Source organism: Condylura cristata, unplaced genomic scaffold (assembly GCF_000260355.1).
Source record: "Condylura cristata isolate star-nosed mole 26May11 unplaced genomic scaffold, ConCri1.0 scaffold00053, whole genome shotgun sequence".
NCBI classification, from domain to species: Eukaryota; Metazoa; Chordata; class Mammalia; order Eulipotyphla; family Talpidae; genus Condylura; species Condylura cristata.
In genome coordinates this window covers 1217296-1233707 of record NW_004567154.1, presented here as the reverse complement: position 1 = coordinate 1233707, position 16412 = coordinate 1217296, and the positions used below count along the sequence as shown (strand labels likewise).

At 34.8% G+C, this 16412-nt stretch overlaps 1 protein-coding gene across 2 annotated transcripts in view; it reads left to right on the top strand.

The window, feature by feature from the left end:
* Positions 1 to 15891, top strand: part of WNK3 (WNK lysine deficient protein kinase 3) — a 163095-nt gene extending 147204 nt beyond the window's left edge. For both annotated transcript variants that reach the window (XM_004695010.2, XM_012734289.1), the window contains exons 21-22: positions 10114 to 10316; positions 13984 to 15891. In XM_004695010.2, the coding sequence (XP_004695067.1) occupies positions 10114 to 10316; positions 13984 to 14310 (530 nt within the window). In that variant the 3' untranslated portion in view covers positions 14311 to 15891. The remainder of the gene's footprint in view (positions 1 to 10113; positions 10317 to 13983) is intronic.
* Positions 15892 to 16412: the final 521 nt, after the last annotated feature.

Genomic DNA, 16412 nt, shown 5'->3' with positions numbered 1-16412 from the left:
TTATGTTTTGAAAACTTGCTCCATTCCATCTAAGTATAACTTGGAAATTCATTCTTGGTGAGAGAACCAAATGATGCTGGGTAAAACCAAGGCATACCCAGGCACCCCAGAATTTTAAGGGAAAAAGAAAAACACTTTGCCCCTTCTAAGGGTCTGGCCATCCATGAACACAAAATTAGTCAGTATGCTCAGTGGTGTTTACTTGGTGTGAAGATCAATGTACATAGAGAGTGAGAAAAGAATTATTTCAAATAACAGACTATGATCAGACTCCAAACATCACCCTTACCCTCATAGGCAAATGCCCATTTAAACAGGTTGGGCACAGAGTAGGGCAGATGAGGCTTGAAATTGCCTTCTCTTGCTCCCGCTCTCCAGTTCTCTTTTCCTCTTTTATAGGTCTTTTTAAAGATCCAGATTTTGCTTTTATTTATGTTCTCCATTGTTTTCCTGTTTTAAATTTCATACTTTTGCTCTTTATAATTTCCTTCTTTCCATATGCCTTGTTTTTATTTTTTTCTTAGTTTTCTGGTTTCTTAAAGTAAAAGTTTAGATTATTGATTTTGAGGGCTTTCTCTTGTTCCAATGTCAATGTAGTTGCAGTGTGTCTACAGATATTCCTGAATCTCTCTGAATCTGAAAGTGGTCTATTGACATAAGCAATTGTCTATCTAGTTTTAGTTCTCACCTGTCTGGTATACGAATAAGATCAGATTCATGCATGGGCACTTCAGTGGCAAGCCAGCAACTCATAAATAACTTTTCTAAATTATTTTCTTTTTGTAATATCTCCAGTATTTTCTTATTCCTGTAGCTTCTTTTTGTTATTGCTGTTCCTCAACCAGAAACTTGAAATTTTAGGTACACTGTTGAATTGTGTGCTTCCAATACAATGCACATGTCCAGACAAACTTTGGGAGATTACAGATATCAGTAAAGCAACAATAATTGTCTTTATTCCTTATGGGACCATATCTCCACTGACAGGAAAAAAGTGTTCCCCTCCCTTAGAGTTTGGCCTTTGCGAACTTCCATTGTGACTATGAAGACTGCCACCACAAGTTTGCTTGAGAGCTAAGGGAATGAGTATGGAGTAAAGAAGAAAAAGTAGAGATTTTTGCACTATGTTTGGATATTGTAAGTTCCCTTTCCTATTTTTCATGCCTGAAGTAGAGAACTTCCTCTGGAGAACTTTTTTGAATGTTATATTTCTCTCTTCTAGATTAGATGTGATACCAGATAGGAATGTTGATAAACTCACTACCATTTCTATAGTACTTTGTATTTTGATCTTATTTCCAAGTTGCCTGGTAGATTTTCTATTTAGAATTCTCATATAGCTATTCTATGCATTTTGTCCAGCTTTTATGGATGAACTAAATATGTGAAGTTTGTTCTTTCTGCTCAGTGTTTGTTTTTGTTTTGTTTTGTTTTTTAGCCCTAGTTTTTACTTTTAAAACTGGCTTCCTGAGAAAGGAGGTCCCATTTCTGCTAATGTTCAGCTAAAAATGACTCAGAAGTTGAAAACCTCAAACCGGAAAGGCTTACACTTTCTGCTCATGGATGTGTGTGCAGGCTGAGCTCATTCAAGCTATAGGACATTTTCTAGTATGACCTGCTTCTTACTTACCTCTGTGATCTCTCTTTTTAAAAAAAAAAAAAAAAAGATTTATTTATTTGTACATACAGAACTGGGGTACAGGCCAGAGGCTCAGGGGCGGCGAGAGGCTTCACCAGAGACAGAGTGGGAAGCAGAACAGGTAGATCCACGAAGTACACTGCTGAGGGGAGCAGCAGGCGGGCCAGGAGAGGTCTGCCGCGCCATGTGGTCACCTCCGGGGCAGGCGGGAATCGAACTCATGCAGAAGTGGATTTAGCTTCTTAGTGCTGTGCTTTAACCTGCTGCACCACTAGGGAGGGCCACCTCTGTGACCTCTTAAACATCCCCTTTGCATTTTGAAGCACTCTCAGTGATGTATGTTTGGCCCTCAAGTGTCTGTTGTGCATGTGATGATTTTCCAGTTGACCTGAGATTTGTGGAGAGCTGATCACACTTCCTATGGCTATCTCACTTCCCAGGTTCCCTGTTAACTGTAGGCTAATGTAGCTATTGCTTCTAAAGCTCCAAATCTAGTGAGTTCCCTCTGTCAACAGCAACTGCAAAGTTTGTTTTCTCGGCCTGCCCTGCCTGTCTTGCTGCATTGATGGGCAAATATAATTTGGTAAGGAGAATTGGGAGGGTCCCTGGGCAAAAATGCCACATATTATGCTGTTCTTTCCTGAAGTTAAGTAATTTTCATGAATAAATGCTTCTGGTTTTGTTGTATGTCTTTGGACAAATTCCAATTTACTGGGATGGTTGTTTCTGATAATTTCATCCAATTTTATTATTGCTTTTGAGGAAGCAAATTGACTAATCTCCTCAAGTTTAAAAAATTCAGCAATCACTACAATTTATCTATATTACATTTTCCTGTAAGATAATGTATCTAGTAAAAACACATAATTACAAATTTAAGCTTAATAAATGAGATAATATTTGCTTAACAAAAATAAATAAGATAATCTGTTTTCAAAGATAACTGTGATTTCCAACAACTTTGCCACCTAAACAGGTTGAAAACCCATTGTTGTTAGTATCAAGAAGTGATTCAAGTTTGTACTCTTTAAGCATAGTGAGTGAAAACAGCATTTAAAAGATAGTTATCTGGTGACAGTGTAAAGAATGAACTGCTTAAAGTCAGGGAATGAGTACATTTGGATCATTTCAATCATAGCTGTTCATATATGAGATGATTAAGAGCTTAGAGAATTATGGAAATTAAAATAGACCACAGATGGTGTGTGGGATGAGTTGCCAAGATATGATGATAGACTATGTATGTGTGTGTTGTGCAAAGGTCTAAAGGAGCTGAATCTGGCTGGTTTGGAGAAAATATGATATCTTCAAATGAAATAGGGTATTTCATTGAACTGTCATGCCAAGACAGTTCTCAGTTTATTAGCATACAAGTGGAAAAGCACATTTGAGAGCTGGTTGTGAGATTGGAATTAAAGAGAGAAATAAAAATTTTATATTAGAAATAGAAAATTTTTCAGTTGGGTAATCACTGAATCTATCTGAAAGAGCATAACTTGGGGGGAGAAACAAAAAAGAACTTTTTTATTTTTTTAGTATTTGTTTATTTATGAGTACAGAAGTTGTAGTGTAAGCCAGAGGCGTGGGGGTGAGAATGGGTTGAGAAGATTCATCAGAGACAGGATTGACCAGGGAGCAGAAGAAGCCAATCAACTGAAATACACTGGTGAAGGGAAGCAGCAGGTGAGATTAGAGAGGTCTGCTGCGCCATGTGGGTCACCTCCCTGACTGGGGATCAAACTTGTGCTGCAGTGGCTGTGAATAATTTCATAGTGCTGATTTAACCCTTTGCACAACCAGGGAGCCCCCACCCCTTTAAAAATAGCTTATTTTATTCAGTTAATTAAGTAATTTTATTCATTTAATCAGCACAAAACACATATTAAAGAGCACCTTTGAAGTTATTGGAGTACATACTTAAATGTACATTGATTGATTACTTCCTGATTCTGGACTTTAAGTAATCTTTTATAGAATTATATGAGTAACTTGTAAATGAAGTATGTTAAGTAAATGTTCCTACCATGTGTGAAGCATAGTTAGATATAGAATATATTTTTACTTTTCTTCTCAAAGGGCACATTGTTCTTGGTAACTTTTGGAAAATGTGTGTGTGTGGCACTTTCTATTGCCTATTTAGTATGAGTCTTGCTTCAGCTTGTTTCATTTATATACTTGTTCTGGTTTGTTAATCACTTCTTCTCCACTTGCTATTGTGATAGTGTAGCATTCATCATTAAATTGAGTGTTTAGGATCACTTGTTCCAACAGAGTTGTACACAAGAATTCTGTCATTGGGTTTTCCCTTTGTGCAGAAATGTTCTGAAATGAATGATATTCAAACACAGCCCTATGAAACCAATTTTCTTTTTAGAAAGTAAAGGAAGTGAAGACAAACCTCTCCTTTTTAGTTAAGTTTCCTTATTTATATATTTTTTACATCATTGTTCATTTTTAAACAAGTTTACTTTGCCCCCAGGTATAGACCCCATAGAATTTCCCAAATTCACCCATGCACCATCAACACAGTCTCTTGTGATCCTCCCTCCCTTCCTCTAACCCCCCTCTCCTACAGCATGTCTGTTTCTTTTTGTTTTGTTGTGTTGTGTTTTATGTTTTTATTTTTTTCCCCTGATGTCTTATTTGGTTCCCCTATATTCTTCCTTTAAGTAAAACCATCCAACATTTTTTTTTCTTATGATTTGTTTCAATGAGCACTTCTAGCGCCATCCATGTTGCGGCAAATGCATGAGTTTATCTTTTTAAATTACTGAGTAGTATTCCATTATATATATACCTTATCTTCTTGATCCAATCATTTATTTTGGGATATTTGGGTTGTTTCCAGGTTTACCTATTATAGACAGTGCTGCAATGTACATAGGGGTGCAAGTATCCTGTTGAATTAAAGTTTTTGTGTCCTTTGAGTAGATCCCTAGGAGTGGAGTTGCTAGGTCATATGGTAGCTCCATATTTAGTAGTCTGAGGAATCTCCATAAAGCTTTCCATAGTTATTTTACCAGTTTGCAGTCCCATCAGCAGTGCAGGAGAGTTCCTTTTTTACCACATCCTTGCCAACATTTGTTTTTGTTAGTTATTTTGATATGGCCATACTTATAGGTGTAAGGTGGTATCTCATTGCGGTTTCAATTTGCATTTCCCTGATTATAAGGGATGTTGATTAAACATTTTTGCATATGCCTGTTGGCCATTTTCAATTCCTCTTTGAAGAAGTGTCTTTTGAGTTCTTCTACCCACTTATTGGCTGCATCATTTATTTTGTTGTCTAGTGAGTTATTTGAATATTTTTTGTCATCAATCCCTTATCGATTGTATGGAATGCAGTTTTTTTCTCAATCAGTACGGTTTCTCTTTGTTTTGGTTAAAATGTCTTTTGCTATAGAGAAGATTTTCAATTTGATAAAGCCCCAGTTGTTTATCTTTTCCTTCATTTTCTTTGCTTTGGGTGATGAATCTTTAAAGATGTTATTGAGATGTATGTCCTGTATTGTTTACCTATATTTTCTTTTATATATTTTTAAAGATTTATTTATTTATTCATACAGAACTGGGGTGCAGGCCAGAGGTTCAAGGGGATGAGAGGAGTCACTAGACGCAGAGCAGGAAGCAGAACAGGCAGATCAACCAAGTACACTGCTGAGAGGAGCAGCGGGTGGGTCAGGAGAGATCTGCCATACCATGTGGGTCATCTCCAGGGCTGGGGATTGAACTCACACTGAAGCGGCTGTGTCCAGCTTGCAGTGCTGCATCCTAAGCCACTGCACCACCAGGGAGGGCCCTGTATTCAATTCTTTTATCCATTTTGAGTTGATATTTGTGCATGATGGTTTGAGTAGTAGTTTATTGAACAAACTTGTTCCATTTCATAGTCTTTGCTCCTTTGTCAAAGATTAATTGTCCGTATAAGTGTAGTATTCTGTCCCATCAGTCTGTGTGTCTATTTTTATTTCAGTACCACCCCATTTTAATTATTATGACTTTATAGTGTAGTTTGAAATTTGGAAATCTGATACCTCCATTCTCCTTTGTTTTCCTCAGTAGGGCTTTGGCTATTCAAGGTTTTTGTTGTTGTTGTTCATATAAATTTCATCAGTATTTTTTCTATTTCTTTATTGAGATTTTATTGGAATAGATTGAGATTTTTATTGGAATCTGTACATTGCCTTTGGTAGGACGGACATTCTAATAATGTTAATTCTTCCAATCCATGAGCAAGAGATAATTTTCCATTACTTTGTGTCTACCATTTCTTTTTTTCTCTTTATTTTAATATATATATATGTATATGTACATATATATATACATATATGTACATACATATATACATATATTATATATATTTACAACATTTACAACATTCTTCATTTTGTGCATTTTTTCATCTCAGTTGTAATCCCCATGGGCTTCACACCACCAGTTCACCCATGTGCCATCACCACAGTCCAGTGCACTCTTTTCACCACAGTTCCAATCCAGTTCCCTCTCCCACCCCCATAAAATATCTCTGGTTTATAGTTGTTCATTGTTTTCATTCTTACTCTATTACATTTGTCTGTCTCTCTCTTTTTTTTCCCGCCCTGATCCCTTACACTCCTGCTATGAGTAAAATCATTTGGTATTTTTCTTTTTCCTTCTGGCTTATTTCACTAAGCATGATCCCTTCCAGCTCCATCCATGTTGTTGCAAATGGCATGAGTTTATCTTTTTTGATTGCTGAGTAATATTCCATTTTATATATACACATCTTCTTAATCAAGTCATCTATTTTTGGGCATTTGGGTTGATGCCACATCTTCCCTATTGTAAATAGAGCATCAATAAACATGGGGGTATAGGTGTCCTTTTGAATCAGTGTTTTTGTGTCCTTTGGGTAGATACCTAGGAGTGGGATTGCTGGATCATATGGAAGCTCTATTTTTAGCCTTTTGAGAAACCTCCATACAGCTTTCCCCAGTTATTGTATCAGCTTGCATTCCCACCAGCAGTGTAGGAGAGTTCCATTTTCTCCACATCCTCGCCAACATTTGTTGTTGCTAGTTGTTTTAAGATGTGCCATTCTTACTGGTGTGAGATGGTATCTGACTGTGGTTTTAATTTACATTTGCCTTATTACAAGTGATGGTGGACATATTTTCATATGCCTGCTGGCCATCTGCATTTCTTCTTTGGAGAAGTGTTTTCGTAGCTCTTATGCCCATTTTTTTATGGGTTGTTCACTTTATTTTTGTTAAGTTTCATCAGCTCTTTGTGTAGCTTTGTGATCAATCCTTTGTCATTAGTATTATGTGCAAATATTTTCTCCCAATCAGTGGGGTGTCTCTTTGTTTTGTGTAGTGTCTCTCTTGCTGTACAGAAGCTCTTTAACTTGATGTAGTTCCAGCTGTTTATTCTTTCCTTCACTATCCTTGCTTTGGGAGATATATCTTTAAAGATACTATTGAGATGTATATCATTTAGAGTTTCACCTACCTTTTCTTCTAGATATTTTATGGTTTTGGTTCTTATGTCTAGTTCTTTCATCCATTTCGAGTTGGTTTTTGTGCATGGTGCGAGGTAGTAGTGTAGCTTCATTTTTTTGCACATAGCAGTTCAGTTTTCCCAGCACCGTTTGCTGAAAAAAACATCCTTTATTCCATATTCTTTGCTCCTCTGTCAAAAATTAGCTGTCCATAAAACTGTGGGTTTATATCTGGGTTTCCTATTCATATCCATTGGACTGTATGTCTGTTCTCTAGTACCATGCAGTTTTTATTATTATGGCTTTGTAGTATAGCTTGAAATCTGGGAGTATGATGACTCCATTCTTTCTCTTTAGTCATGAGTGTTTTGGCTATTCGAGGTTTTTTTGTGGGTCCATATAAATCTCATCAGTATTTGTTCTATTTCTTTGAAGAATGTAATTGAGATTTTTATTGGAATAGAGTTAAAATCTGTATATTGCTTTGGTAGGATTCATTTATTGATATCTGCTAGTTGTTTGTTTTTTTTTTTTTCTTGGTCCAGAGATATTTTTTTCACATGCCTATCATGCCTTGAATTCATAGGAAATAGCTTCCACCAGCTCAGGCTCCTTTCCATTGGAGCTCACGTGGTATGTTTCTCCAAGTGGAACAGACTAGTGTTTTAATTGACCCCAATATCTTTCTCTTTGTCTTCCTTTTATTCCTAACCATTTTCTTTCACATGTTTTAGGAAGATTTCTTGGCTTTTAGTGTGCTCAATATGCTCAATATGAACATTAATTTTCTTGGCAATAATCATTCCTTTGTTTACAATGCCAACTCCACACTGGGTAACATTGCTTCCAGTTTTGCCATGGTAATTATTTGTGGGGCATTCATTTTTGAACAATGCCTGTTTCCTGCTGGCTACCTTTCTTGTAGATTTGTAGATGTGGCCAAAGAAAACTCCATGTTTTCTAAAAGTCTAGATAACACATCTAGTGCATCTACTCTGTCCCTTTGTATTTGTCATTTAGGCCAACTTCCTGGAAGATGACAGTTCTGGCTGAAAGTGCTGTTAGTTTTTATTAGTGTTTTATTTCATAAAGTCTTCTAATGTGTAAATTTCCAGTATTTCTCTTTGTCATTCTGATTTACTTTATACCCATAATTCCTTTAAACGCCTTACATTTTTCTGAAAATAGAAGCATTTTGTCTTTCCTTATGACTCCATAGTATGGATGGTATCACATACTCTTAATGGGGAGAACATTTTTTTCCTTCTTTTTCCTTTTGTATTTATATGAAAAGATGAATGTTAACTAAATCTGTTGTGATAATCATTTCATAATACATGTAAATCAAACTACTGTACTATATACCTTAAATTTATTCAGTGATATCTATCAGTTATTTCTCAATAAAATTAGGGGAGAATGGAAGTAGGAATTCCAGAAATGACTTGTATGTCATTTTGATACATATGAATGCCTAAAACTAGTAAACATATTAATATGTTCCAGTTAATTTTTGTTAGACACTAAAGCAATTTTCACTAATAAATTTCCATTTAATATTTAATCTCCTTGAATCTAGCTTTCTGTTGTACAGGGTTCATAATCACAGACCCTTTTTAAGAAATTACTGATTAATATGTCCCTATTTATTAAGTAATTTGCTCATCCATTTCCCAGATTATTGCATGGGTTGGCATGATACAATGGAAAGCACACTAATGTAACCATTGGGATTCCTAGCTTCTAGCCCTAACATATAACCCCAGCTATTTATCCTATGGGTCCCAGTCATCTCTATGTATCCTAGTGTCTCGTCTATAAAGTAGAATTTTACCTATACCATAGTTCTGTTACAAATTTCAAACAAAATAAGGAGAAATAGTTTGAAGGTGTTAATTTGGAAGATTCTCACATTATCTTTTATTTAGTTAATAACAGTTTAAAAAATATGCCATAACAAATGTGTGATAAATTTTCACATTAAATTTCTGGGAAGGTTACTGTGCTTAAGTTTTACAACTGTATTTATCAAATACATTTTATACCTATTCTGTAATCACTGACTTGAAATCAGAAAAATTATAATTCTATGAATCTTTTCTATGAGATTAATTTGGTAAGCATATATAATAGTGCTAAATAACTTAAAGATTTACTATGACGTTCAGATTAGAATACTTAGTTGATGGAAATATCTATAATTTTTTTTTTCATCTTTTTGGATATCTTCAGCTCCAGAATACATGAGCCCTGTTAAGCCATCTGTATCCTGTTTCTGCTATTCTACACACACTTTTCTTTTATCATTAACAAACAGAAATATTAGTTAAAAATTTAAGTGAGGTTTTAGTTTTCTAAAGCTTATTGAATAATACAAACTGCAGCTCTTGTCGACTGACAAGTTCTGCAAACAGAAATATTAGTCAAAAATTTCAATGTGATTTTAGTTTTCTGAAGCTTGTTGAAGATCAATGTTATATTCAAAAGGGAGAGAGTCTTTTTTAAGCATTAGAGTTCCATGCTTGGTTCTGCTGGCAGCTAGTTGTAAGACTACAGGCATGTCAATTTACTTTTTCTGGGCCTCATTTCCCTATTATAAAAGGTGATTGTGATTAGATTTCTAAGATTCTTTCCACCTTTAACATTCTGTGATTTTTAAAAATTATAAGTGGAATCTGATGAAAACATAAGGGTTGATTCTAATTTTGTTATAAATACTATTTATTATACTTGATTTATACCTAACGTGACCATATAATTTGCCATCTAAACAAGAATAAACTTTTTTACAGTGAAAGGGGTACTGTTAGTAATGACTCAAGTATAGCGCCATTAAATCAGGACTGTTCCAAATAGACAAGAATGTCAGGTTACCTTATCTGTACCCCCATGCATTTTTCTGTTTGCTTCATTGCTTGTCAAAGAAGCTTATGTATTTATCAGTTTTAATTGATAAATTTTGAAATCTTGATAGATTTCCTGTTTTTTATTACAGATCCACTGTGTGTAGAGAGTAATGCAGCATCAAGTCACCAATCTTCAGCTAGTAAAAAAGGGATGTTCACAGATGATTTACACAAGCTGGTGGATGACTGGACTAAGGAAACAGTAGGAAATTCTCTTATTAAGCCAAGTTTAAACCAACTTAAACAGAGTCAACACAAACTGGACACAGACAACTGGAACAAGGTTTATGAAGTAAGTTCTTTATACCTGAGTCTCTTTATGAGTAGTAAAGCGATAAAATTTGATTCCCTTAGGCCATGGGCACAGTCAGTACTAGAGAGTGGTATGAATTGACAACAGAAAGGCCTTTAACCTTGTCTAGATCATTATTTCTTTGAGCAAATTTCAGACCCCGTGTCAGTAAACTTTCTGATTGAGTAAATATTTTCAAGCCATGATGTTGTAGCTGCTAACCTCTTTCATTCTAGTGTACAGCAGCAGACATAAATAATACATAAATGAATGGGCATGGCTTTGTTCCATTATAACTCAATTCACAAAAAATAGAAGTAATTGGCTACTGATTGCTAACCCTTGTTTTAGAATGTTAATTGTACTTAAAAAATCAACTATCAAAAGCGAAATCATCTGAAGTGAGAATCAGTTCAGTTCTATAGTTGCAAGAAGAGTTTCGGTTTTAAGGAACAGCTATTTCATGTTGTATATCAATTTTCCTCGAACCAATAAAATGTCTTATTTGTCCACAATGAAAAAGAATTTCAGAGCTCTTTAAGCTGGACTATTATAAAAGGCAGCTTAACTGTGTAGATGAGATGCCTAGTTAATTACATATGGCCTTACTCTGATATACATGTCTTTAAAATATAGAAGATGTCCACAGTACATTCTGAAGTGGAAAGAAGGCAGACTTAAAGAATATCTATCTGTGTATGTGTGTGTGTGTGTGTGCATATTGTACATCTATGTACAATATTTTTCCAGAGTTACATACATTATATATATGTGCATATGCATAGACATAGGCAATGCCATTAACAATTTGCTAAATGGTGGAATTTGGACCTTATTTTATTTGTACTTTTCTGTCTTTGAATTTTTAAGTATTTCTTTTCAATATAAGTCTATTAAAATGTGAATCAGGACTTAGAATCTAAACATTTACAGTTGACAGTGATATCTCTGTATGTGTGTGTTATTTGTATATGTGTGTGTATCGTTACTGCATATAGCTTGGTGAGCAAAGTCTAAAAATGCATTTATGGTGAATAAAAATGTTCAATATCCTAGATTCCCCAAACTAGTGAGCAGTGTATGTGCTTGGGGGATCTGTGTATTTATCTTATTCCTGGCACAGGATTATACATAGATTGTATCACCTTTGTAAAAATTGGAAGTGTTTAGAGACAGATTTCAAGGCTTAAGTGTATGTATGCTGCCAGTGAGAAATCCTCTGAGTGCTGTGTGAATGGAGGCTTTTGTTGATTGGTACTACAGTTGTTGATTGCAGTGTAGTGGGGAATGTTTAGAGGAAACATAGAGAATGGAATTTGAATGAAACTGGTGAAGGGTTTCCAGTTTCAGCTCAGTTATTTGCTAGTTTTTCAACTCTAGACAAATCATCTGCGCCTCCTCCGTTTTCTTGACTTTAAAACAAATATAATACTTGCCCTGCAAGATAGTTGTGAGAATTAAATAACACCTATAAAGTATCTAGTACATAGTAGGGAGAATATATACCATGACTATTTTTGTATTTTTAGGTTCAGTTTATTATATCTTTGTGTAGAGAGAATCTCACTATCTAATGTTCTTGCATGTTACTAATCTCTAGCCTTACTTTAAAATTTTGTCACAATTATGTGCCAGGTGCCTTACTGTATGCCAAGCCCTATGTCTAGACACAGGTTTTGATGAACAAAAACAAGTATACTCCCTATTCTTATGGATTTATACTCTAGTGGGATAGTTAGACATTAATGGACTTATATAAATATAAATTTTAATGTAATCAAGACTGCACAGGTGAGATTCGGATACGATGCAGAACGGGAAATTTAACCTAGTAAAAGAAAGTCAAGAAAAGCTTCTCTGAGGTGATAACTGAGTAGAGATCTGCAGGATGTGTTGATGTTAACTAAGTTAAAAGGGGAGGAGAATATGATTTTGAGCAAAAGGAACAGTACATATAAAGGCCTTGTCTGAGGAAAGAGAGCATGAAGAAACTGAAGTAGGCTCGTGTAGTTGAAGTAAAGGGAGCAGAAACATGTTGGTGCACAGTCAATCTAAGGAAATGTAGATAGGATCTTAAAAGTGGTGATAATAGTTACTTTGTCTTCATTTTATGAAAAATGGATAACCATTGAAACCTCGGGGTTGACATGATCAAATTTACTTTTCGAAATGTGCTTTTTGAAGCAAGAAGAAAGTATTACTGGGAATAAGGATCAATATTGGTAGACTAATTAAGAGTTAATGAGAGTAGTCCAAATAAAGGGGAATTTAGATGAAGAAAGGTAAAAAAAAAACTCCCCAAAGAGTTAAGGTAAAATGGGTAAGATTTAGTGATGGAATTGATATATGGCAGTTGTTGTCAAGACTAGGTTTCTAGTTGGTATAACAGACAACCATTTTAGTGTATGAATCACTTAAAGGGATTTGAGCACGTAGTATGTTTCAGTAGAGAAAATATCCTATGCTTGAGTTTGGTCACTGAAATCTGAGATACCTTTTAAATATCCAAGACAAGATTAAGTATAACAAGTCATTATCAACTCAGTCTTTGTTTAAAATAAAAATCTATTTATTGCTTGTAAAATATGTTCATCACAGAATTTACTCAATGCAGAAAAGTACAAATTTTAAAATGCTACCTTCAAGTAGATAGATATAATTTCAGGTATCTTTTTATACATATGGATGCATGGATATGACTAGGAAAATGTGGGCACACTAAGTTATTATTAAATTTAGTTTTACCTTAACAGAACAAAAAAACTGTTATGAAGAGATTGTTGAACTTTAAATAAATAAATGTGATTTGTTTGACTGCAAGGCATATTTTCATTCATTCTTGAGTGAAGCAAAAAACAATTACCTTAATTTAATTGAAAGAGTTTTAGCTGGACCATTTGATTTAGGAAAATTGGTATTAATACCAAGCTCTCCTTTAAGTGAAAATTATTTACATCCATTAGACTTACTATTCCTATGTGCCTAACTAAAATTTCATAATCTCTATACATATGCATATTTGTAATATCATAAGCTTAGAAGAAACAGACAATAATATATTTTCACTGCCAAAAACATAATTGCTTTGAGTTTACATTTCCAATAATAAAATAGATTTGTCAGATTTAAAAATTGTGATTAGAAGGGGATAAGGAAGATGACGTTTCTTGAGTACCTACTATATACCAGCCTTTCTCCTGCCACACTAAATCATGCTTATCTATCGGCAAAGAATTATGCAATAACACTGGCTTCTTTCTATGGCACTGAGAGAGAGAGACTGCCTGGGACTAGCAGAAAGAGTAGCAGAAATAAAAATAGAAGAGTAGTGTCAGCATGAGACATAAAATGTGAATAGAGATTTAGCATGGGCCTTGGAGTTAGCAGGAACTGTGTTAAATCCTTGCTTCACTGTGCGCTTTCTTACTGGTATTGAGTAATAACAATTTTGAGTGTCTAGTTCCTCATCTGAAAATATCTAACTTACAAGGGCAGTTATGAAGATGAAATGAAATGTGTGTAACTATGTTTAGTACACAAAAAGGCGAATACTGCGTAGCTACTTATAGTAATAATAGAAGTAATAAGCCAAATAAAATAGAAAGGATTATAGATGGATAAAAACATCTACAAATAAACTGATCTTTTGTTTTTATTTTTTTGTTAGAATACTCCATCTACTATGGGCTACACATCAACATGGATTTCTTCTCTGTCCCAAATCCGTGGAGCTGTCCCAACCTCTTTGCCACAAGGACTCCCACTCCCTTCATTTCCTGGGCCATTATCATATGGAATGCCCCATGTTTGTCAGTATAATGCTGTGGGGGGACCAGGATATCCACTACAGTGGGTAGGGATTTCAGGAACGCCACAACACTCTGTAGCAATTCCTGCCCAATCTGGGGGACCATTACAGCCGGGAATGAATTTGCAGGCGTTTCCAATTTCACCAGTGCAGAATCCATCCACAATCCCTCCTGGTCCCAAATGAATCAGGTAGATGATGAAGAACAGGGAGAATTTTTCAGAATTATTTTCAGGACACCTAAGATATTAAACCTTCTTTTTGGGTTTTGCAATGTTTTCCCTCACTTGTGTTTACTTTCAACTGTATATTTTTCGTTCCAATGTGGTATTTGATATAGCTCGTCACTCTGTAGATCTGTGCAGTTTGTGTATAGAATACTGCACGACAAATGTTTTCTTTTTTTCACTTCAAATCCTATCCTCTTTGATACTTGATTTTTTAAAAATACTGTTCAGAATGCTTTAGTAAGCTCAACTTGAGTATTACCATTTCCAGGACACTTCCCATACATTGCTGAGAAGCCCCCTCTTTTTGCTGCTACTATTTGCAGCTGGATGATACTTTTCTTTAAAATGTGTAAAAACTATTTAAATTGATATTCCCCAAATGTGGATGAAGTGAGGCCCTTCAACAGCTGGAGTCTTGTGGGATTCTTCACATACCTTAGGTGTATCTTTCACAGAAGGCAGGGAAACTTGTTGCAGGAAATGTTTTGGTGTATGAAATTAGAATAACCTGGTCAACCAATATAGAACATGACCCCATTTTAATGTGATTTTCTTCCCATTATCACAACAGTAGGAGGAATGAAGTCTTGTTTTAGGTGAGATGGAAAGAAAGGAGAAAACAGAGAACTGTAACAGTTCCTTGATACTGCAGACACTGTGGCTGTTTTAGGATTTGATAGTAATTCAAAGCAGCTAACTCCTTCTTTCTCATGTACATATTACATTGTTTCTGAGCATCTGAGAAGCATTGATTTGACATGAATTCTTTTGCAAGGGATATGTGCAGTTGATATGACTATCGTTTGGAGGGAATCTTTGTATTCTTAACAAAGATTTAAGTCACACCTCTAACGGTCCATTCTTCTTAAGTGAAATTTACTTGGTACAATAGGTTTTAAAGGCTTTGAGACTTACACATGAAACACTGGCTTTACTGGGTTCTAATAAATGTGGGGTGTACACTACCCTTCAGTGAGATACTAGAGCCTTGAAAGATACTATATTAAGTTACACTTAGCTTTTTTTGATTACCATTTTTTAGTGTTATAATGTCTTATTAGTTTCTACAGCATCTTAGATGATTTTAGATCTTAGATGATTTTGGCAGCCTCTTTAGATTCTGAGAGAGATCACTGTCAAGTTGCACTTTACTGGGTTTTATCCAGTTTCAGGAGGAGAGGAGACAATGTCAAGATATATACTTTTGGTTTTCAAGAAGGTTAACTATGATAATCTTTAAAAAGTTGGTTGTAGAATTACCTGATGCTCATTCTGTGAAGCCCAACAGAATTCTTAAATGGTATGTATCAACTACCTTTATACATGCTTAAAATACTTGATTTTTACTCTGAAGATTTTGAAATATATATTTACCTTATAATGAGTTCTATCTACTGGTAAATATTCCAAATTATCAGCCAACATTTCTGTGTAACAGATTTTCCTCCATATTCCTCTAAAGATATTATTCCATAAGCTTGCCGGGTAATGAGGAAAACTTAATAAGTTGACTTTTTTCCCATAGTCTACTTTATGAAATTCAATACCCTTTTTTTTTTTAAAAAAATGTATCTTCTATTGCTTACCTAGTTATGATCACACTCACCATTATGATGATTCTATCAGTATCATTTGGGGCATCCAGGACAGCATTTTGAGAATTGCTGTTGATGAGGGCCAGTTTCTTTTAATAAAACATACTCTGGCTTAGATGAGTCTTTCTAAATCTTATATGCAGATTCTTCAAATTTATTCTACAGTATTAATTTGTAAGTTGAAGTGACTTGAGGATATTAATGTAATGCAAATGCTTGCAATGTTTTCCATGTGTACAAAAAAATAATGCACCTAAAATCTGTAATTCTTTAAAACTGTTCATGTTTTATTATAGGAGTTGGCTTTGTATAAATTACAATGGAATTTACAAACTTTAAAGTAAAAATGCTGCAGGTTTTAAGATCCCTTCTTCTTTATTCACAATATTTTTAAACCGTATACCCTAGGATGAAAAACGCTCCATGGATGACATGCATAATTACATTTAATAAAATGGCTATT